The 23,908-nt window shown below is 36.6% G+C and overlaps 1 protein-coding gene across 1 annotated transcript in view; it reads right to left on the minus strand.

Moving 5' to 3' along the window:
• Positions 1 to 23,908, minus strand: part of LOC148949676 (serine/threonine-protein kinase 40-like) — a 111,223-nt gene that overhangs the window by 24,098 nt on the left and 63,217 nt on the right. Inside the window, exon 10 of the mRNA XM_089092754.1 lies at positions 4,557 to 4,832. Within this exon, the coding sequence (XP_088948880.1) occupies positions 4,557 to 4,832 (276 nt within the window). The remainder of the gene's footprint in view (positions 1 to 4,556; positions 4,833 to 23,908) is intronic.

Below are 23,908 nucleotides of genomic sequence, written 5' to 3' on the forward strand. Positions count from 1 at the left end.
TGGAAAACTGAGTGATAGATTTGCCATGGCAGTCCATAAGATCCAAAGAATCGAAATAAAAGGGAGCACACACAAAATCCAAATAAGGCCAGTAGCCTATGAGAAATCGCAAAATACCCAAGACAATGAACAAGTCCTAATGGGGGGCCCTGGGGCTATCAAAATATTTCAATGTGTTTCCCAGTTAATTTAATATTATTTTATTCTGTCTCCACTTTAATTGTAAAAAATAATTGTCTTTTCTGTATCCCTGCTTTCAATAAAAAAAAAGAGTCACTGTCCTTTTAATACTATAGTCCCCTATCTCCCTCCCTTCTTTGCAATAATTTACAATTTATTTATTACTCATATTTTTGGGGTAGCTTCTGGTAAAATCTTTAATTCCCCAACCTTGTACATAGCTTAGTCTATAGCTAAATTTTGTCACAAACGACGGCTTTTTTTTTTTTTGGGGGGGGGGGGGTAAAATGTGTACAGAATGAATATTGTACTTTAAATAACTTGTTCAAAAATTGATTATTAGAAAACAATAAAATATTGCCTAGAAGCTGCAAAAAAATAAATATGCAAAAATTCAGCAGCAGAAAAAATCTGTCGGCTGTGAATTTAAAAATCAAGCACAAGACTGAAGCTGTATTGTAGTTAATATGTTCTTTAATTATATTCAACTTGACAATAAATTTGTTGACTACGAATGATGTAAGAAATAGCGATTGGGTAACTGCATTCGAAATGACTTATACTCATTTCAAAAAGACGATACTTTTTTAGTCAGCATATAAAAAACTGTGTATATTGGTACATTTGCAAAAGCATATTGCTTCTGTTAGCTTTTGATGCATCGTAACAAAAGAGCCGAAAACCACTGAACAAGAGAGCAGTGAAGAGTTATGGTATACAAAATAATATTTGGCAGGGAAAGTCACTGATGATAAATCACTAGAGGTTGCACTATGATTGTGTGATTTTCGGGACTCGGGGACCCCAATTTTTCTTGGTGGCGATGCATAAATTCTAGGTGAAGTACCCGAAAGTTCAGAGATACTGCAGGCTCTGCTTGATTTCTAATCAGCAAAACCGAAATACTGAGCCACACGAGACGGAAAAGGTCCTACTTTGCGGTTGACGCACTAAAGAACTGCCGTAAAAATAATTTGAAGTCGACTCAACGCCACTATCTCAGCCGACGGCAGCATGCATGTGGCGCGCTAGTGGCTTTAAGACACATCAGCGGCATTCAACTGGATCTCCCGTTGGCGGCGTTCGGTCGATCCGCCGGCGCGGTGGCGGGGTCTATATATATATATATATATATATATATATATATATATATATATATATATATATATATATATATATATATATATATATATATATATATATATATATATATATATATATATATATATATATATATATATATATATATATATATATATATATATATATATATATATATATATATATATATATATATATATATATATATATATATATATATATATATATATATAGAATGATATCTGACTGATATTAGGTATTTATCAGTTTACTCAATTTGGAATGAATCCCCAAAAGAAAAAATGAATAATATTCAAAAGAGCTGCCAAAAGCAATAAAAGAGGCAGTTCAGCCTTAGCCTACATGACATATATTCTATAAAGAAGCCAAAAAAAACTTTAAAATGCATTTTTTCAATTGTTATTAAAAACCAGTTTTTAATACAAGAAGCTCTTAGGAATCCAAAAGAGCAAAAAAATAAAACAATCAATATCAAAGTCGCCCATTTCAACTGTTTTAAAGGTGACAAAACAGATATAGGCAAAGGGCATTATGAAAAATTAAGCTTCTAAGTTCAAAGTTATATTCAGTTTTTACCCAGATAACTGACGAATTTTTGTGATACGGTATTTGAAGTTTTATATGCAGTAATGCTCGATTAAAAAAACTACTAATTTTGATAATTATTTATGTTAAGAATGCATAGCTAATAGATACTTCAACTACTCGTATTATGCAGGGTTCTGAAACGCCACAGCCATTTCGTTTGTACCAGATTTCTACTTCTCTTGATGAATAATTGAAAGACCAGTTTCAGCCATCGACTTGTGAATTTTGAACTCATGAATAGGCTCGAATCTGTTGTAAATTTAAGGTGTGTTTTGAGCAAGACCGATGAAAACATTATTGTTGGCGGTCAACATTGATCGCGCCGGCGGCGCGCCGCCGACGTCTCACCGGCGGTGTGGCGCGGTGTTTTTGACCCCGCCGTCGCCGGTCTTCCCTCATCGGCGCATGACGCCAGTCTCTGCGCTCTGCGCTGCGCGCGCGCGCGCGCGCGCGCGCGCGCGCGCGCGCGCGCGCGCGCGCGCGCGCGCGCGCGCGCGCGCGCGCGCGCGCGCGCGCGCGCGCGCGCGCGCGCGCGTCGCGCGCGCGCGCGCGCGCGCGCGCGCGCGCGCGCGCGCGCGCGCGCGCGCGCGCGCGCGCGCGCGCGCGCGCGCGCGCGCGCGCGCGCTGCATATATATATATATATATATGTGTGTGTGTGTGTGTGTGTGTTGTGTGTGTGTGTGTGTGTGTGTGTGTGTGTGTGTGTGTGTGTGTGTGTGTGTGTGTGTGTGTGTGTGTGTATATGTATATATATATATAATGTTTTGAATCTGTTATCAGCGTTATTTGCCCATATCTAAGTATAAACAACTACTTTTATTATTGTATGCAGGTGGTTCTCTGACTACTTGTCTTTTTATTATTTATTTGCCATTTTATTTTATTTGCTATTATTTTATAGTTACTATTTTACAGTTTTATTTTTAGTATTTACTACTTTATTATATATATATATATATATATATATATATATATATATATATATATATATATATATATATATATATATATATATATATATATATATATATATATATATATATATATATATATATATATATATATATATATATATATATATATATATATATATATATATATATATATATATATATATATATATATATATATGTGTGTGTGTGTGTGTGTGTGTGTATTTATATATATAAACACAGAGCTTCACACGCTCCTTTTCCATCCCAACTTATTAAAAGCCTCCCTCTTTACACTCTCCCAAGAAGTTCCAATTTCCCTTAAATCCTTCTTTACGACCTCCTCGCAATCGGGCATAGGGACGCACAATACCAGGGGGCGCAATAAATTATCACTGAGTGATTTTTTTTTTTTTAACAAAAACTGAGCTGTTGTGAATTATCGTCAAGTGCCATATGCACTCCACCGCAGCGCTGCTTGTTATCAGAAAAGTGAATTTAAAACAACACAGAAATCCCGTGACCACTTATATAAACTGTCTGATGCCTCCCAAGAATGGCGACTGAGAGTTCAGTATCATCTCTCTCTTTCATTACTTTTGGCTCGTCAGTTGCGTTCTGTTCAGAGCTTCCACTATTCCCGAATTTTCAGGGAGTTCGCCCAAAAACTCGTAAAAACAGAGTGGCAAAAACGCTTAGGCCTAGAAGCTTCAAAACTCTAAATCTGGCCCTGCCTGTCATCCTTCATCAGCAAAACGTATCCTAGCCATCTCAACCTTCCTCTCATTTTAGCCCTAGAAAGCGGGATAGAACCACATTTTTCGTACAGCTGATACACACATATTAAATATGCGTCGTGTCCCTCACAATTATGCGGGGCTCCCACGGCGTCCATAAAGTTAATAAACCGTTTTCCTCTTATAACTTTATTGACTTTATGGTTGTCGGAAAGAAGTTAAACTTTATTTAACTTTTTCAATAAGGTCCGGAAAGTTTAGCCAATAGGAGAACACTTGTAGAAAATTTCAATTCAGCTAAAAACTAATTAGATAGCCAGTCTTGAACTTTTCTCCTAATCTGTGGAACATTGATATGTGGAACATTGAAGACTTGCTTATTTCACTAGTGAGAAATAAACCTTTAATATACAGTTCCTAACAAAGGGAATATGAGGACAGAATTTGTGTTGAAAACGCATTTAAGTAAATAAGTGAAGTAATGTGTCAAGAATTGGATCCTGATTTTTGTCTGTGAGCCGTCTTTTGTAAGTTTTAAAGCAAAAACAACATGTAACTTACGAATAACTTAATAAATTGAAAAAGTTATAAAAAAAATAATTTCAGATATATTCAAGAATAAATGTGTGATTAATTAAAATTAATTGCTTCAAAAAATTTCCATTAGTTCAATAAGGTAAAATTCATATGTGAGCACGACAAACTTAACAGTATGTAACTTTGCGAACTACTTTATTAACTTAATTGACGCCGTGGGAGCCCCGCTTTAAGAGTTAGATGTGAAATTTTAACATTTCTGAGATAATCGCCACAAACTATTTTATAAGCTATTCTCAAAGGTGCAATATAAATGAAAAAGATGATTGAATGTGCGTTGCCCTGCTCATACTATCTCTGAGAAAAGGTTAGCAAACAGTTTCTGGCAATTACCTCAAAGCGAAGATACCAGACACAGTCTTTATATATGACAGCGAAAATGTAGTAAAAAAAAATTACCCTAGTTGATCTAGGTCTCCTCATTTGCTCCCTATCGTCACTTCCCTGCCTTTCCCTCTCAGCAGCATGTGCAGCAAACTGGGCAAAAACACGGCCAGCCGGACGATTCTCCTCGTCCAGCTGAACTGGAGGAGTCAACAAAGAACTTTGAAAATTGGGGGGTAGTAAAGCCGCCAGTTCCTGAGCCGTGAGATGGCGTAGTGTACCTTCAGCTTGACGAATAGGGGTTCTCGCCGGTTCTGCAGCGGATAGCAGATTTATTCCATCATTGGACTCCTAAAAAATTTATAGGAAATTAATAAAATAAAAAAATATGCTGAAATTAAGTTATTTGCGGCAACAAAATCAGTATGTCACACCTACACACACAGGAAAGGGAGGGACACTTTTACTTGAAATAAAAAAAAAATTTAAAAATGAAATTTTAAAAAATAGTGAGGAAAAATACTTTTTCTTTGTGTTTGAGTGTCCTATTTTTGCTCAGAACTATTTGTCAATTTTTTTTTAATCTCAAAATTATTTTTTTTTCAATTCAAAGTTTCAAAGGAAACAGTTTGATGAGAAACATCTATTTATTTATTCAAAAAACAAAAAAAGAGATAAATTGAATAGTTCCCATGAGAGGGGAAGTTCAAAAGAATCTTCTTTAATCACATTTAATACAAAAAAAAATCATAAGCTCCACTTACATTACACAGATGGCATGAGCATGAGGATAACATTAATATTGATGCTTACCCCCTCCCCCCCCCAAAAAAAAATATAATCATGTTAGCTGTTCCATATTTCAGTTTATCACAATCCTAATCACTATTTATCACAATCCCAATATGACTGTATTTCACATGTCATAGGCCTGTCATAATGACATTATTTTCATAGTGTCATAATCTTGAAATATCAAGATTTCCGCATTTTGCCCATATCTTTCGATGGTTTCTTTAGTATAATTAAATAAAAAAAACAAAGTTTTTAAACTGAAAGTAAGGAGCGACATTGCAACCTAAAACGAACAGAAATTATTCCGTATATAGAAAGGGGCTGTCCCCTCCCCTCAACGCCTCGCTCTTTACGCTAAAGTTTTTTATTGTTTTAAAAAATAAAAAGTTGTGAGACAGAGTCAAACTTTAGCGTAAAGAGTCGAGGCGTTGAGGAGGGGGACAGCCCCCTTTCATATACGGAATAATTTCAGTTCGTTTTAAGTTTTAATGTCGCTCCTTACTTTCGGTTTAAAAAACTTGTTTTTTTTATTTAGTTTTTGAACTTTTTTGAATAAATACAGGTTTTGATCTTGGCTCACCCTACATGAATAATTAAAACAAATTTTTCACATTAATTTACTTTTATTTAGTTAAATGGCTTTCTCGAAACTTGTTTAATTTTATTTACGAACGTTTTTATTAGTAATAAATATACGTAACTTACGAATTAACTTACGTAACGAACTTCTATATTTATATATTTTTAATATGTTTATTAGGGTGTTCGCCCCCTAGTCAATACCTTGCTCTTTAAGCGAAAGTTCGAATTTTGTTCCAACCCTTCAAAATGACCGCTTAATCACAAAGGCCGTTAATTAGAATAAATAGCTCTTATGACAGTACTAAAAAATCTTTGGCTTAAAGAGCGAGGTATTGACTACGGGGTGAACCCAATCATATAGGTATTATTATAAACAAATTCTTTTGATACATTTATTGACATCAAAATTCCGTTTTTAAAAATTTCGATTACTATTGAGCCGTATCGCTTGTTTTTTTATTACGTATATGTTATTACGTATATGAGGGGGTTCTCCCCTTAGTCAATACCACGCTCTTTACGTTCATAGTTAAAAAAAATTTTTATTTTCAAACCCCTGAATCACAAAGGCCGTTTAATTATAATAGATAGCTCTTTTGAAAGCACTAAAAAAAACTGTAGCGTAAAGAGCGAGGTATTGACTTGGGGGAGAACCCCCTCACATACGTTATAATTTCTGTTCGTTTTAAGTTTTAATGTTGCTTCTTACTTTCAGTTGAAAAAACTTTTATTTAACGTTTTTTTTATTTAATTTCTGATCGTTTTTTAAATAATTCTTGGAAATCCGGCGCCCCCTTCATAGAAATGTCCCTTACCCCAAAGAAACATCCTCCACGTAAAGATTCTCCAGAGTAGCCTCCTCCTCTAGACCCCCCCCCCTCCAGAAAAAAATCGTTCCTTAAAATGTCTGTATACTTCCCAATAACCAATAAATAATGCTGGCAAGTCCGGCGCCCCCTTCGTGGCAATTTCCCTTCCCCAAAGAAAACTTCCTGCATGGACAAATCCTCCAAAATAACCCCCGACCCACCCCCCCCCCACTACCAGAAAAAACCCTTCTGAAAACTTCTGTATACTTCCCAATAACCAATACTTTATGTTAACATTGGGTAAAGTTCATAACTTTTAGCCCTCCCCCTGGGGACTTCGTGGGATTAAGTCATCCTAAAAGACATATTTATCATATTTTTGACCATGCTGAACAAAATGGCTATCTCAAAATTTTGATCGGGTGACTTTGGGAAAAAAATAAGCGTGGGAGGGGGCCTAGTTGCCCTCCATTTTTTTGTTCAATTAAAAAGGGCACTAGAACTTTGAATTTCCGTTCCAATAAGCCCTCTCACGATATTCAAGAACAACTAGATTGGTACGATGATCCCTGGCAAAAAAAAACCAAAAAAAACAAATAAAAGGGCATTCTTCTGGCAAAAAATCCGAACTTCCTCGTTTTTGTAGATAGGACCTTGAAACTTCATCAGTAGGGTTTTCTGATACGCTGAATATGATGGTGTGATTTTCATTAAGGTTCTATAACTTTTAGGGGGTCTTTCCCCCTTTTTTTGATAATCAGCCAAATATTCTCAAACGCGTAACTTTTGATGGGTAGCACTAAACTTGATGAAAAATATGTATTTGAAATCAGCATTGAAATCTGATTCTTTTGATGTATATATTGGTATCAAAAACCCGTTTTCTAGAGTTTCGGTTACCATTGAGCCGGGTCGCTCCTTACTTACAGTTCGTTACCACGAACTGTTTGATTGCACAAATTCGTAACCATAATGGTTATTTATATTTGGCTAATGCTTAGTTTCTATTTAAATTGCTCACACGTACAAAAATGAATGAAATCAAACCCTTCGTGGTAACGAACTGTAACTAAGGAGCGACCCGACTCAATAGTAACTGAAACTCTAAAAAACGGAATTTTGATTCCAATAGATATATCAAAAGAACCGGCTTATCTTGCTGATTTCAAATATATCAGTTTTATTAAATTTAGTCTTACTCTTCAGAGGCTACGAGCCTAGAAAATTTGCCTGATTTTCGAAAAAAGGGGGAAACACCCCTAAAAGTCATAGAATCTTAGTTAAAATGACACCATCACATTCAGCGAATAGAGAACCTTACTGTAGAGTTTTCAAGCTCCTATCTACAAAAACGCGCAACTTTGCATTTTTCGCCAGAAGAAAGGTCACGGATGCGTGTCTATTTTATTTTTGTTTGTTTTTCTCAGGGGTTATCGTATCAACCCAGTTGTCCTAGAATATTGAGAGAGGGCTCATTCAAACATAAATTAAAAGTTATAGCCCCCCCCCCCAACCCCTGGAGAAAGGCCTTTAAGTTATAAAAAATTGCCCATTGTTTACGTATAGTATTTGTTATTGGGAAGTATGCATACATTTTTAAGGAGGGCGAATTTTCTGCTGGGGGGATTTTCCACTGGAGAATTTGCATGGGTAGAAAAGTATCCGGGAATGAATTTTTCGGGGGAATTTTACACCGGGGGAATTTGCCAGAGTTCCTATACAAAATTCTTCTTATGTCTTGCTTTATCTTTGCCGACTCAATTTTACACGTGGAGATGTTAAGGGCAATTGTCCGGGATAAATTTCCACCAGGATTGAATTGTCTAGAGAATATATCCGTTGGGAGGAGGGATTTTCACATGGAGGCGGAGCCAGATTTCCTGGCGTTATCTAGGGAGCAACATTAAAAACTTAAAACTCCTCCTCAACACCTCGCTTTTTACGCTTAAGTTTGAATTTTGTCCCAATTCTCTAAGAGCGACTCCTGAAACACAAAAACCGTTTAATTAGAATAATAAGAAACTTTTTTTTACAGTACTAAAACACTTTAGCGCAAAGAGTGAAGCACTGAGTAGGAGCAACCCCTCTCTAATACGTAATAATTTCTGTTCGTTTTAAGTTTTAATGTTGCTCCTTACTTTCAATTGAAAAAACTGCTTTTTTTATTATTATTTACTTTTGAATAAAAGGGGACTATGCAGGAAATGCCACAATATTTACGTTTTCCCCACATTTTCCGACGTTTTTTTATTTGGAATTAACCTGTTTTTATGGGTTTCAATTAATTCCAAAAATATTTAAACTTTTCCTGCACAAACTGGTAGTCATAATAATAATTATATGCAACAATAGGCAGAGGGCATTTGCCTGGACCCCACTTCCTAGTTTTGAAAAGATTTTTTTTTTTGTATTTTTACTGCAAAATTGAAAAAAACCATCCCGCTAGATTTTGAAAAAGGCAACGAATAGCCAAGTAGGTTCAAATACAAAAAAAAGTTTCTCTTTAACAGAAATTAACAAAAAAAAAATATTCAAATGAATAGATTATCCTTGAAATGTAAAGATATTTATGGTTTTCCCAATTTTCCAATGTCTGTGTGTTTAAAATGAATTCTAATGAATTCATTATTATTGTAATGAATTTATAATGAATTCTTATAAAGGTTCTAATGAATTTTATCGGGGTTCATGTCTAATGGTCGGTACAAATTGGTGACCAGGGGTTTAAATTGCTATGGGCAAGGGAAGGGCAGGCGCCTCCTCCCAACTTCCTCTTGCTCCCTTCTGAACAGAGTTTCGCCCCTGCATTTTCAATTGCCCTCTGCCAGAGTTTGAAGCCCAAACAATTAAAGCTATCACTCAATTTGCCTTAATTCTACCCTTCGTTGGAATTTTACCAGTTTACCACTTTTGGCTGCTTATCAAACAGTTCGTGGTAACGAACTGTAAGTAAGGAGCGACCCGACTCAATAGTAACCAAAACTCTAAAAAATTTTGATACCAACAGATATATCAAAAGAATCGGATTTTTATGCTGATTTCGAACATATAAATTTCATTAAGTTTAGTCTTACCCATAAGAAATTACGAGCCTCTGAAAATTTTCCTGATTTTTGAAAAAAGGGGGAAACAGCCCCCAAAAGTCAAAAGTCAAGCGAAAATCACACAATCAGATTCAGCGTATCAGAGAACCCTTCTGTATAGGTTTCAAGCTCCTATCTGTAAAAATGGGGAATTTTGTACTTTTTTGCCAGAAGAAAGATCACGGATGCGTGTTTATTTGTTTTTTTTTCCCAAGTTTGATTGTACCGACCCAGTGGTACTAGAATATCAGGAGAGGGTACATTCGAACGGAAATTAAAAGTTCTAGTGCCTTTTTCAAATGACCAAAAAATTGGAGGGCAACTAGACCCCCTCCCCGCCCCTTTTTTCCCAAAATTGTCCGATCAAAATTTTGACATAGCCATTTTGTCCATCATAGTTGAAAAGCCTAATAACTATGCCTTTGGGTATAACATGACCCCCCCCCCCCACTGCCCCAGGAGAAAGGTCTTTAATCTATAAAATTTGCCCATTGTTTGCGCATAGTCTTTGTTATTGGGATGCAGGCATATATTTTCGTGGGGGGGGGGGGCAAACTTTCTACTGGGGGTTTTTCTACGGGGGAACTTTCCATGGGGAGGGAACTTTCCAGGGAGTGAATTTGTCAGGGGAAATTATACACTGGGGGAATTTGCCAGAATTCCTATACAAAATTCTTTTTATATGTTTTGCTTTCTCTTTTCCGTCTCAATTTTACACGCGGAGTGGTTAGAAGTTATTATTTGGGGCAAATTTTCACCGGGATTGATTTGTTTATAGGATATTTCCGTTGGGAGGGGGTTTCTCCGTGGACATGGGGCCAGATTTCCTGGCATTATTTAAAAAACGATCAGAAATTAAATAAAAAAACAAAGTTCCTCACCTGAAAGTAAGGAGCAACATTAAAACTTAAACTAACAGAAACTATTATGCATATAAAGAGGTCTGCCCCCTCCTCAATACTTCGCTCTTTACGCTAAAGCTTGAATTTTATCCGAATTTTTTAATAATGACTCCTGGAACTCAAGGGGCAGTTTAATTAGAACAATAAGACGCTTTTTTAAAAGCACTAAAAGCTTTAGCGTAAAGAGCGAGGTGTCGAGAAGGGGGATGCCCCCTCTACATATGTAATAATTTCTGTCCGTTTTAGGTTTTAATGTTGCTCCTTACTTTCAGTTGAAAAAAATTGTTATTTTATTTAATTCAACATGAGTTCACCCTCACCAAGATTTATCTTTGAATTTACGTCGATGTTGGTAAACTTGACAGCTATTTTTTTTTCTTTTTTTTTATAATGCTTAGTCTTTATTAGAATAATCCACAAGTAGAGAAACTAAACAAACAAATTCAAACCTCGTTTAATGACTGTATTCTCATGAAATGATCTTTCTTATTCAATAGCGGAGTGAGTATAATAAACCCAAGATACATTTGATATGTTTAGTACATATTGATATGTTTACAGAACGTCAAATAGGTTTAATCTTGATCTTAACTAACATTTCATTCTAAACTGCTAATAATGCTAATAGTTCCATTAGCCACAGGAGCCTAACATTGTCTTAAAGAAAAGAAAGCCGAAACGTATCTTCGCGGAAAAGCAACACTACAGCACATAGTCTCATTTGAAGATGATTGGATACCTCAAAGTAGCACTCTGTCTCACTGTAGACAGATATTTACAGTAGAATCATTCCCAATTTCAACCATTAGACAAAGCCAGACCGAGACGCAACTGCTCCAGAGAACATATAAACAAGAATAAGCATAGGCGACACTAGATTTTTTCATACGTGGACATGCGTGTGGCAGAGGAAAATAACTGGTATAGCTGTAATAATGCAAAAGGTAAAGACAACATTGGTTTAAGAATGGAAAGAAAAACAAAGAATGAATGGCATGAATGCAGACTTGCAGCTAAATTAAATCTAGTCCCTTCCCCTTTTCACATATGTTCATTGATATTGGTTTGATTTTTATTGTCTGTAGCACTGAGGAGCCCATTAAGAAGATAATCAAATGCTAGTTTTTAAATACTTGTCTCTTTATTCATAAAAGGAGATAATCAAATATTTAAACTACTAAAACTAAAATAATTACTTGCTAGTTCATTTTCCTTGATAGGGATTTCCGTTCATTTCACGATTCTTAAATTTTACTTCGTAATATGCACATGTGCACAACAAATATCATATAAATTATTCAAGGGAAGTCCTCGCCGCGAGCTTTCCAGTTCAGGTCTTTGCACTCAAGCCAAATTCGATGGATTAGTCCTGGGTCCCAACAAGAATTCCTGTAATGTTTGAGGAAAATGGAGTCACAGTCTTGCAGAATCCAAACAACACCTAGCGAAGGAGCTGTAAGGCTGGATAAATGCAGCCTTCACCGCTCGTAGGCCTTTTCTGCCATAAAAAAAATAAGTTTCGTCGAAAACTTCACCATCGCCTTGAATAAGCTTTGAAGCACACATCGGACACTTGTGCTAAGTGAGCAGCTTCTTAACAGCAAAACCAATGATATATGTAAAAGCATAATTTTCAACGGTGTCAGATACATCATTCAAGTCTGCATTCTCTTCTTCCCATAGAAGCTTATTACTTTGGTGAGCCGTGGTAAGCCCAGTCAGCTTCACCTGTGGTATATCACTTCTTTCTGTGAAAGGAAGTCAACCAAAATATTTCCCTGGTCTTGAATTAGCTCGCAATAGCTTGTATGTTTGCAGCTACTAACCAACAATTAACCGACCATTATTCAGTGACTGACAAATAGATACTGGATTGTTGATGGGAGATAAAATGGGAGGAGCTTTTTATACAAACCGAGAATGTAGTAGCCAAATATTATTGAGTATGACGCTACTGGCTAATTTATCTACAGGGCTCAGTCTCGTCCATTTAAATACTTTTTTAGTTTGTATGGTCAAACTATTTATAACTATTGAGCGGTCTTGCTATAACTTATAGAGCTTTGATAAGAGATCCGAAAAAACGACAAAACACTAAAACCTGGCCCCTACTTTCCTGAAAATCTTGGAAAAACCGTCTAGCTTCTCACGTTCTGTGCCGGTAAAGATATCCAGATTGAATCAAACTTGCGATCAGTAGAAAGTATGAATTTTGTTTTTTTCTGTTGAACGAAGCAGAATTTTGTTTTTAAAGTTCAGGAAAGGGTAGTCCCTAAAAATATTCTTGCATACCTGCTTAGAAAATATTAAATTAGCCCAAACGAAATATCATTTGAGTAATTTGACAGCTTCGGAAGTTTCCCGTTGTGCTAACCACCTTGATTGAAAACCTTCTCGGCACAAGATGCATATTATTTATGCTGAACATACATTGAATAGACTGCGCTTTGCTTAAGAATTACTAAGAGATTAAAGTTTTCTTTATATTAAACTAGCTTCTCGTTAGCTTTTCAAACTGATGAAGAATTTAAGATCATTTATAAATTTTTACAAAAATTGCTTTGGAAGTTCCCTGTGGTGCTGAAAAAATTTGATAACGGACTCTTTGTCATTGCGGTCAGCCGACAATGAGAATCATAAAATGATTTTTAAGGTGCAGAATCTTCTTAGATAGGATCTAAGACCATACTGGGTGTATTTGATGGATGAAAAAGAACAAAAAGAAAATTGAAAAAACAAAAGGACAAAACAGCAAGGAGGATAATTTTCAGGCAATATATATATATATATATATATATATATATATATATATATATATATATATATATATATATATATATATATATATATATATATATATATATATATATATATATATATATATATATATATACATACATATATATATATATATATATATAATATATATATATATAATATATATATATATATATATATATATATATATATATATATATATATATATATATATATATATATATATATATATATATATATATATATATATATATATATATATATATATATATATATATATATGCAAGCTTTAGGCTTCTTCACTGACCTATTTCCTCGTAAACTAGACACTGAAATTCGGAAGGAAAACAGAAACATATATTCTTATAAGAGGTGACACCAAATATAACATCATCTTGTATATGAAGATGCAGTTTTTGTTAAAAATTGCCTTTTGTTTTAACATCATGTTTTTAATACTTACAAAATACGCAAGATATAGCAATTTCCTTTCTAATGAGCCCTTAAACATCTCTTTACAATGTTTCAGCGTCCCGCTAGCGGCGCCACAAAACAAATGAATAAAAAAATGACAAAGGTGACGCAATGTTTCCCGCCCAAAAAAGTGATGTTCCTTGTTGCTCAAGACCGGGGACTGTAATGCTCCTACATGATGTATCCTTTTTTTAGGGTTGTAGGATATTTTTCGAATCTCACATAATATTTCTCGTAACAAACTTTTACCATTAAGATTAATCGAAATAATAGTTACCATTCCTGCATCAGCATCAAATGGTGATTCTTCTTCCCTTGACAGCAGTGTTAAAACACATTTTTAATTTTCGGTAAGAATGGGCTAGAGTTTGATAATTTTTACTTTTAAAGGGGCAAAAATTATGCATCTGCCGCTACAGCCATGAAATAAGCTAAAGATTGCTCATTACAATAGTAAAGAAAAAAACCCAAAAAATTACGAATATAATAGTGTTATTCAACAACACAATGACGTCACACCGGATGCAATAACAAAAAATTTCATTGTTACAGAAGATTATTAAGCATCCAAAATATTAAGAAATGCAAAATAATTTTCAGCAAAGGTCACTAATTAATGTTTGAAATTCTGATCATTTTGAATAAATTTACACTAAATAAACCTTAACAGAAAATATACTTTATCATCCACGAAAATATAGGTAATGCTAACTATTGTGCTAGCACTTTCTATGATTAAAAATTGAAAAATCTAAAGCCCATGGACAAATATAGTAAGAAAGAAGACAGACATTTCGGTGCATCAGCTGATGGGCCATTGCTAACAAGAAATAATTGTACGGACGGACAATCAGCAAAAATATCATTCCCTAGGGACGAAAACGGTCTTTTTCCTTTCAAGTTTGATGGCAAAGCAGGGAAGAACAAAAAGGTTGAATTCTCCTCTAAACTGCATACTACGTTGGAGCAAAGTGGTAACTCCTATGCTAAAAATAATGACATACCAGCTAACGCACCGTTGTCAATGAGAAGTTTCGCAGAATCAACGGAGATTTTATTTCCTTGTAACAAAAAGGGTACTAGGTCATCAAATTTTACTACAAAAGAAAGAAAAAAATCTGCAATGTTTACACCAATACATGCTAGTACATCACAGAAAAGTTACCATGAACAGAACTGTGGCTCATCAGAAAGTACAACGCTAACAAATAGTTCACTTGGAGCAAAAGGATTGATCAAAACGTTATTTCCTAGCAGCAAAAGGAGCACTATGTCTTTGAAGGTCACTGGAAAGGACAGGGAGCAAGGAGGGAAATTTCCACCTCTACATGATAGAACATTGTTGCAAAACAAATGCCCTGAGGAAAATCAAGCACCCTTGAAAACCCCAATCATATGGGAGGCGAGAAATGAGAATGATCTTGACCCCCTTAAGTATGTTAATCGAAAGGTCGTTTCATACGATTCTGATGATGCATATGACCCAACTGATCTAGAAACTTTTTAGAGCTGACGAAATTATGAGACTCGCGTTTAGCTGTTACCATTGCCGCCAAAAAACAGCAAAACGTTATTTATAAGGAGCAATAGCGGTAATGTATTTTTGAAGTTTTGGAATTCTCCACCTACAATAGAGAGCATACTGATGCAGACTAAGAATCGACCAGAAGAAAAACCAGTTGTCCTTCGAAATTCGAAGAAACTCACCGAAATGAGAATCACCTAGATTTGCAGCCCCGATGTATATTTTGTTGCATAAAAAAGGACGTGGATACAGCAGTTTCCTTTCAAGTGAGCCCTTAAACAGCTCTCTATGATATTCCAGTCCCAGCAGCGACGAAGAAGAACAAGGAGAAAAAAGAGGACACATCAGTGCTACCTCTGCAGAAAAATGATTTCCCTTGTTGTTCAACGTGGCGGGGGGGGGGTGTAAGTTTCTATATGGTTTTCGGCAATGACGATTCTAATGGTGCAGTTTTTATTTCGATTCAATGGCCTTTTCGAGGGGTTTCAGGCTATTTTGAAAAAAAATATGGAAATTCTTTTTTAAAATAAAATTCTACCATTAAGACTTCAGCTACAGACGGGACTTTCTTCTCATTTGACAGTTTATTTTCGAAGGGTTTCAGGCCATTTTAAAAAAAAAAATATTTTATAAAAATTATTTATAAAAAGTTTTTTTGTACGCGTTTTTTTGTTGCTAGGAGCCGTGATTAGCTCTTTACTAGTTGAAGCTATTGCTGCACCCATGATCATAGACAGCGCAATAGCGCTGTCTTCAAGTAAAGAACGATGTAGGCACAATGTATTATTTATTTTTGGTTCTTGGTCTTAGACCAGGGCACTTCCTACCGAAAGAGTTGTGGTAGAAACTTCGAAAAGGGCTCATTCGATTGAAAGTTGTAGTGGCTTGTGCCCTTTTTAATCGTCGAATGTGATTGGAAGGCAACTAACACCCCTTCCACACCCACCATTTCCCCAAACACATCCAATCAAAATTTTGAGATAGCCATTTTGTGCAGCGTAGTTGATTTCCAGATAGAAATATGTTTTTGAGGAGGACATTCCCCAGAGCCCTCAGGGCAAGGGTTGTAAGTTATGCCCTGGGGGCATATAAGGTTTTTATAGAAAGTGTTGAAGAAACTTCAAAAAAGGCTCGTTTGATTGAAAATTCCAAGGGCTAGTGTCATTTTTAATAGCCGAAAGTAATTGGAGGGCAACTAACCACCCCCCCCCCCTCTCACACCCACCTTTTCCCCAAACATATCCAACCTAGATTTTTAGATAGCCATTTTGTTCAACGTAGTTGAAAATTCAGGAAATTAGGTCTTTGAGGATGACAACCACCCCCCCCCCCCCACAGCCCTCAGGGCAAGGATTGTAAGTTATGCCCTGAAGGCATATAAGGTTTTTTTTTATAGAAAGCGTTGTCGTAGAAACTTCAAAAAGGGCTCATTTGATTGGAAATTGAAACGGCTAGTGCCCTTTTTAATAGTCGAAAGTGAGTGGCAGGCAACTGACACCCCTTCCACGCCAACCATTTATCCAAACACATCCAATCAAAGTATTGAGATAGCAATTTTATTCAAAGTAGTAGAAAGGCCCGGAAATTACGTTTTCGAGGATGTCAATTCCCCAACAACTCTCAGGGTAAGGGATGTAAGTTATGCCCTGGGGTCATATAAGGTTTTTTATTTAAATCTTTATCGTAAAAACTTGAAAAAGGGCTAATTCGATTGGAAATTCAAAGGGCTGGTCCCCTTTTTAATAGTCAAAAGTGATTTGAGGGCAACTAAACCCTCTCTACCGCTCACCATTTTCCCAAACACATTATTTTTAGATAGCCATTTTGTTCAACGTATTTAAAAGTTTTAGAAATTAGGTCTTTGAGGATGATAACCCCCCTCAGAGCCCTCGGGGCAAGGGTTGTAAGTTATGCCCTGGGGGCATATAAGCTTTTTATAGATAGTGATGTTGTAGAAACTTCAAAAGGGCTCATTTGATTGGAAATTGAAATGGCTAGTGCCCTTTTTAAAAGTCGAAAGAGAATGGAGAACAACTAACCCTCCTCTCACGCCCACCATTTGCCCAAACACATTCTATTAAAATTTAGAAATAGGCATTTTTTACCACGTAGTTCAAGGGTCTGGAAATTATGTATTTGAGGATTAAAACCCTCCCCCCGAGCCCACAGGGCAAGGGTTGTAAGTTATGCACTGGGTGCATATAAGGTTTTTATAGATAGCGTTGTCGTAGATACTTCAAAAAGGGCTCATTCAATTGGAAATTGAGAGGGCTAGTGACCTTTTTAATAGTCGAAAGTGAATGAAGGGTAACTAGCCCCCCTCTCATACCCACAATTTCCCCAAACCCATCCAATCAAAAATTTCAGATAGCCATTTTGTTCAACGTAGTTGATTGTTCTGGAAATTAGAATTGGAATCGGAGGACGAATACCAACCCCCCTTCACGCCCATCATTTCCCAAACACTTCCGATCAACATTTTGACATAGCTATTTTGTTGAAGGTAGTTGAAGGGTCCGAAAATTATGTCTTTGAGTATGACGACCGCCACAACTCTCAGTGCTAAGGTTGTAAGTTATGCCCTGGGGGTATAAGAGGTTTTTATAAGAAGCGTTGTCGTAAAAACTTCAAAAAGCGATTTTTTGGAAATTGAGAGGCCTATTGTCCTTTTTAATAGTCGAAAGTAAACAGAGGGAGAATCCCCCCCACGCCCATCATTTCCCCAAACACTTCCGATCAACATTTTGATATATTCATATTGTTCAACGTGGTTGAAAGGTCTGGAAATCTAAGGATGACACCCCCCCCCCTCCCTCCCTCGATAGCCCTCAGGACAAGGGTCTTAAGTTATGCCCTTGGGGAATATAAGGTTTTTATAGAAAGTTTTTTCATAGAAGCTTCAAAAAGGGCTCATTTGATTAGAAATTGTAAGGGCTAGTGCCCTTTTTAACAGTCGGAAGAGAATGGAGGGCAGCTAACCCCCCTCTCACGCCCACCATTTGCCCAAACACAATCAATCAAAGTTAAGAGATAGCCATTTTGTTCAACGTAGTTGAAAGTTCTGGAAATTATGTATTTGAGGATGACAAACCCCCCCCCCAGAGCTCCCACGATAAAGGGTGTAAACAATGCCCTGGGTGCATATAAGGTTTTTACTGAAAGTGGTGTCATAGAAACTTCAAAAGGGACTCATTCAATTGGAAATTGAGAGGGCTAGTACCCTTTTTAATAGTCGAAAGTGATTGGAGGGTAACTAAACCCTCTCTAAGCCCACAATTTCCCCAAACACACCCAATCAAAATTTTCAGATAGCCATTTTGTTCAACATAGTTGAAAGTTCTGGAAATTAGAACTGGAATCGGGACGAATACCCCCCCCCCCCCCCTCCTCACGCCCATCATTTCCCAAACACTTCCGATCAACATTTTGACATAGCTATTTTGTTGAAGGTAGTTGAAGGGTCCGAAAATTATGTCTTTGAGTATGACGACCGCCATAACTGTCAGTGCTAAGGTTGTAAGTTTTGCCCTGGGGACATAAAAGGTTTTTTATAAGAAGCGTTGTCGTAAAAACTTCAAAAAGCGCTAATTTTTTTGAAATTGAGAGGCCTATTGTCCTTTTTAATAGTCGAAACTAAACAGAGGGGGAATCCCCCCTCCCCACGCCGATTATTTCCCCAAACATTTCCGATCAACAGTTTGATATATTCATGTTGTTCAACGTAGTTGAAAGGTCTGGAAATCTGAGGATGACATCCCCTCCCCCGATAGCCATCAGGATAAGGGTCTTAAGTTATGCCCTTGGGTTTTTATAGAAAGTTTTTTCGTAGAAAGCTTCAAAAAGGGTTCATTCGATTAGAAATTGAAAGGACTAGTGCATTTTTTATTAGTCGAAAGTGATCAGAGGGCAAATGCGACCCCCACGCCCATCGTTTCCCCAAACACTTCCAATCGTATTAAAAGAGCTAATTCGTAAAATGAGCTGAAGAAATCAAATATTAAACACTACTATTTGTGTCATAATTTTGAAAGGAGTTTATGTCGTTAAAAATTGCTGAAAAAGTTTCTCAAGCATATAAATAGCAGGCCAAATTATGAATTCTTAAAGGAAAACCGGAAAGATTCAAACTATTATTTTCTTTTTCCCTGAAAAACACTGTGTCAATATAAAACGTACAGAAATTAATTAAAAAAACTTTTTCCACAAATTAAGTTTTTCAACAAAAAGTAAAGAACTCCGTTAAACCAAAAATGAACAAAAAAATAATCGAATAATCTACTTAGCATACAACTAGCACAAATCAGCATCAATAAATAAATTAAACCCACAAACGAACAGAAATTAAAATAGATAACGGAGTCAACTCTAAACGAGCAGAAATTAATATGAGTAGGGTTCAAACCCCCTATGATTTCTAAAAGCCAGAATATAATTTGTGCTTTACAGAAAAAATTCTTTTAAATGTTTTCACTTTTATAACCTTAAGAAGTCATTTTTAAGAAATAAATATCAGCATATGTAAATTAAACTGACAATGCACATATTTTTCAGTAAATTCGTCTGAATTTTTTCCAGTAAAGTACATATAATTTGATATAATTTGTAACTTACTGAAAAAATTCGAATAAATTTACTGAAAAAAATATGCATTGTCAGTTTACTATGTATGCTGATATTTATTCCTTAAAATCTCAACTGACTTCTTAAAGTTAGAAAAGCGAAAACATTTAAAAGAATTGTTTTCAGTAAGGTACAAATTGTATTCTGGCTTTTAGAGAGCTTGGGGCCCTACTTATATTAATTTCTGCTCGTTTTGAATTTAAATTTTATCTATTTTAATTTCTGTTTGTTTTGGGTTTCATTTATTGATTGATACTGATTTGTGGTAGTTATATTCTTGGATATTTGATTCTATTTTTATTTCATTTTGGTTTAATGGAATTCTTTAATTTTTTTAAAAAACTTATTTTGTTGAGAACGTTTTTTTTAATTAATTTCTGTTTGTTTTATATTGACATAGTCTTTTTCCAGGAGAAAGACTGAGCCTCTTCTAAAGCCAAACAACCATCCCTTTCATGAAAACATAAAATACCCCCTGGGCACAACTTACAACCCTTGCCCCAAATCTCTTTTCTATTAGATGCATTTTGGGAACAATACGACGTGTGTGTGTGTAGGGGTTGGAGGGGGGGGGGGGGTAGCTACCGTCTGATCACTTTGACTCTCAATAAGAACACTAGAGCGTCTGATTACCAATCCAATGAGACCCCTCCGAAGTTTATATAACCATACTTTCTATAAAAGCCTTATAGGGCATAACTTACAACCCTTACCGTGAGGGGTGGGGGTTTTGTTATCGTCAAAGACCTAATTTCCGGACTGTTCTGATACACTGAAAAAAATGGATATCTCAAAATTTTGATTGGAAGTGTTTGGGGAAATTATTGGCGTGGGGAGGGGGCATTTACCCCTTTGATCACTTTCTACTAATAAAAAAGTACTATTCTTCTCAATTTCCAATCAAATGCGCCCTTTTTGAAGCTTCTAAGACAAAACTTTCTATAAAAAACTAATATGCCCCAAGGGCATAACTTATGACCATTGTCCTGAGGGCTATGGGGGGAGGGCTGTCATCCTCAAAGACATAATTACCAGACCTTTCAACGACGTTGAACAAAATGGCCATATCAAAATGGTGATTGGAAACGTCTGGAGAAACGATGGGCGTGGGGGGGGGGATTCTCCCTCCGAATGCTTTCAACTATTAAAAAGGGCAATATCCCTTTCAGTTTCCAATCGATCGAGCCTTTTTTGAAATTCGTACGAAAACGCTTTCTATAAAAACATTATATGTCCCCAGGGCATAACTTAGCCTACAACCTTAGCCCTGAGGGCTGTGGAAAGGGGGGGGGGTTGTCATCCTCAAAGACCTAATTTCAAGAACTTTCAACTACGTTCAACAAAATGTCTATCTCAAAGCTTTGATTGGATGTATTTGGGAAAATTGTGGACGTGAGAGGTGGGCTAGTTGCCCTTCACTCACTTTCGACTATTAAAAAGGGCACTAGCCCTTCCCATTTCCAATCGAATGAGCCCTTTTTGAAGTCTCTACAACATCGCTTTCTATAAAAACATTATATGCCCCCAGGGCATAAATTACAGCCCTTGCCCTGAGGGCTTCGGGGGGGGGGGGTTGTCATCCTCAAAAACATAATTTCCAGAACTTTCAACTACGTTGAAAAAAATGGTTATCTCAAAATTGTGATTGTACGTGTTTGGGGAAATGGTGAGCGTGAGAGGGGGTTAGTTGCCCTCCAATCATTTTCAACTATTAAAAAGGACACTAGTCATTTCAATTTCCAATCGAATGAGCCCTTTTTGAAGTTTATACGATAACGCTTTCTATAAAAACTTTATATGACCCTGGGCAAAACTTACGACCCTTGCCCTGAGGGCTGTGGGGTGGGTATCCTCCTCAAAGCCCTAATTTCCAAAACTTTCAACTACGTTGAACAAAATGGCTATCTAAAAATTTTGATTCGATGTCTTTGGGGAATAGGTGTGCGGAAGAGGGGGTTTCGTTGACCTACAATCACTTTCGACTATTAAATAGGGCACTAGCTCTTTTAATTTCCAATCCATTCGATTGGAAATGGAAGCCCTTTTTCAAGTTTCTATGACAAAGATTTCAATAAAAACCTTATATGCCCCTAGGAGATAACTTATAATCCTTGGCCTGAAGACTGTGGGGGGAGTGTCCTTCTCAAAGACATAATTTGCAAAACTTTCAACTGCGTTGAACAAAATCATTATCTCAAAATTTTGGTTGGATGTGTTTGGGGAAATAGTGGGCATGGAATGGGTGTTAGTTTCCTTCCAATCACATTCGACTATTAAAATGGGCAGTAACCATTTCAATTTCTAATCAAATGAGCCCTTTTTGAAGTTTCTACGACAACGCTTTCTATAATAACCTCATATACCCCCAGGGTATAATTTGAACCCTTGCCCTGAGGGCTATGAGGGGGGTTGTCATCCTCAAAGACTTAATTCCCAGAATTCTCAACTACGTTGAACAAAATGGCTATCTCAAAATTTTGATTGGATGTATTTGGGGAAAAGGTAGGCTTTTGAACCTTCTGAGACAACGCTATCTATAAAAACCTTATAAGCTGCCAGGCCATAACTTAAAACCATTGCCCTGGGGGCTCTGGGGGGTTTGTCATCCTCAAATACATAATTTCCAGAACTTTCAACTACGTTGAACAAAATGGCTATCTCTAAACTTTGATTGGATGTGTTTGGGGAAATGGTGGGCGTGAGAGGGGGGGGGGGAAGTTGCTCTACATTCACTTTCGACTATTAAAAAAGGCACTAGCCCTTTCAATTCCCAGTCAAATGATTCCTTTTTGAAGTTTCTACGACAAAATTGTCTATAAAAACCTTATAGGTCCCCAGGGCATAACTTACAATCCTTGCCCTCAGGGGACTGAGGGGCTTATCGTCCTCAAAGACCTAATTTCCAGAACTTTCAACTACGTTGAACAAAATGGATATATCAAAATTTTGGGGAAATGGTGGGCGTGAAAGGGGGGTTAGTTGCCCTTCAATCACTTTCGACTATTAAAAAGGTCACTAGCCCTTTCAATTTCCTATCGAATGAGCCCTTTTTGAAGTTTCTACAACATCGCTTCCTATAAAAACTTATATGCCCCCAGGGCACGCCTGACAAACCTTGCCCTGAGGGCTTTGGAGGGGGGGGGGTGTCATCCTTAAAGACATAATTTCCAAAACTTTAAACTACGTTGAACAAAATGGCTATCTAAAAATTTTGATTGGATGTGTTTCGGGAAAAATTGGGCGTGAGAGGGGGGTTAGTTGCCCTAAAATCACTTTCAACTATTAAAAATAGCACTAGCCCTTTGAAATTCCAATCGAATGAGCCATTTCTGAAGTTTCTACGACAAAGCTTTCAATAAAAATCTGATATGCCCGCAGGACATAACTTATAACCCTTGCCCTGAAGACTGTTGGGCAAGTGTCCTGCTCAAAGATATAATTTCCAGAACTTTCAACTGCGTTGAACAAAATGGGTATCTCAAAATTTTGATTGGATGTGTTTGGGGAAATAGTGGGCGTGGAAGGGGTGTTAGCTACCTTCCAATTACTTTCGACTATTAAAAAGGGCACTAGCCATTTCAATTTCCAATCAAATGAGCCTTTTTTGAAGTTTCTACGACAACGCTTTCTATAAAAACCTCAAATGCCTCTAGAGCATAACTTACAATCCTTGCCCTAAGGACTTTGGGGGGATATCATCCTCAAAGACCTAATTTCCAGAATTTTCAACTACGTTGAACAAAATGGCTATCTCAAAATTTTGATTGGTTTGGGGAAATGATGGGCGTGAAAGGTTAGTTGCCCTCCAATCACTTTCGACTATTAAAAAGGGCACTAGCCCTTTGAATTTCCAATCGAA

Source organism: Artemia sp. Qi Xiang Cuo, chromosome 8 (genome assembly GCF_049724085.1).
Source record: "Artemia sp. Qi Xiang Cuo chromosome 8, ASM4972408v1, whole genome shotgun sequence".
Classification (NCBI taxonomy): Eukaryota; Metazoa; Arthropoda; class Branchiopoda; order Anostraca; family Artemiidae; genus Artemia; species Artemia sp. Qi Xiang Cuo.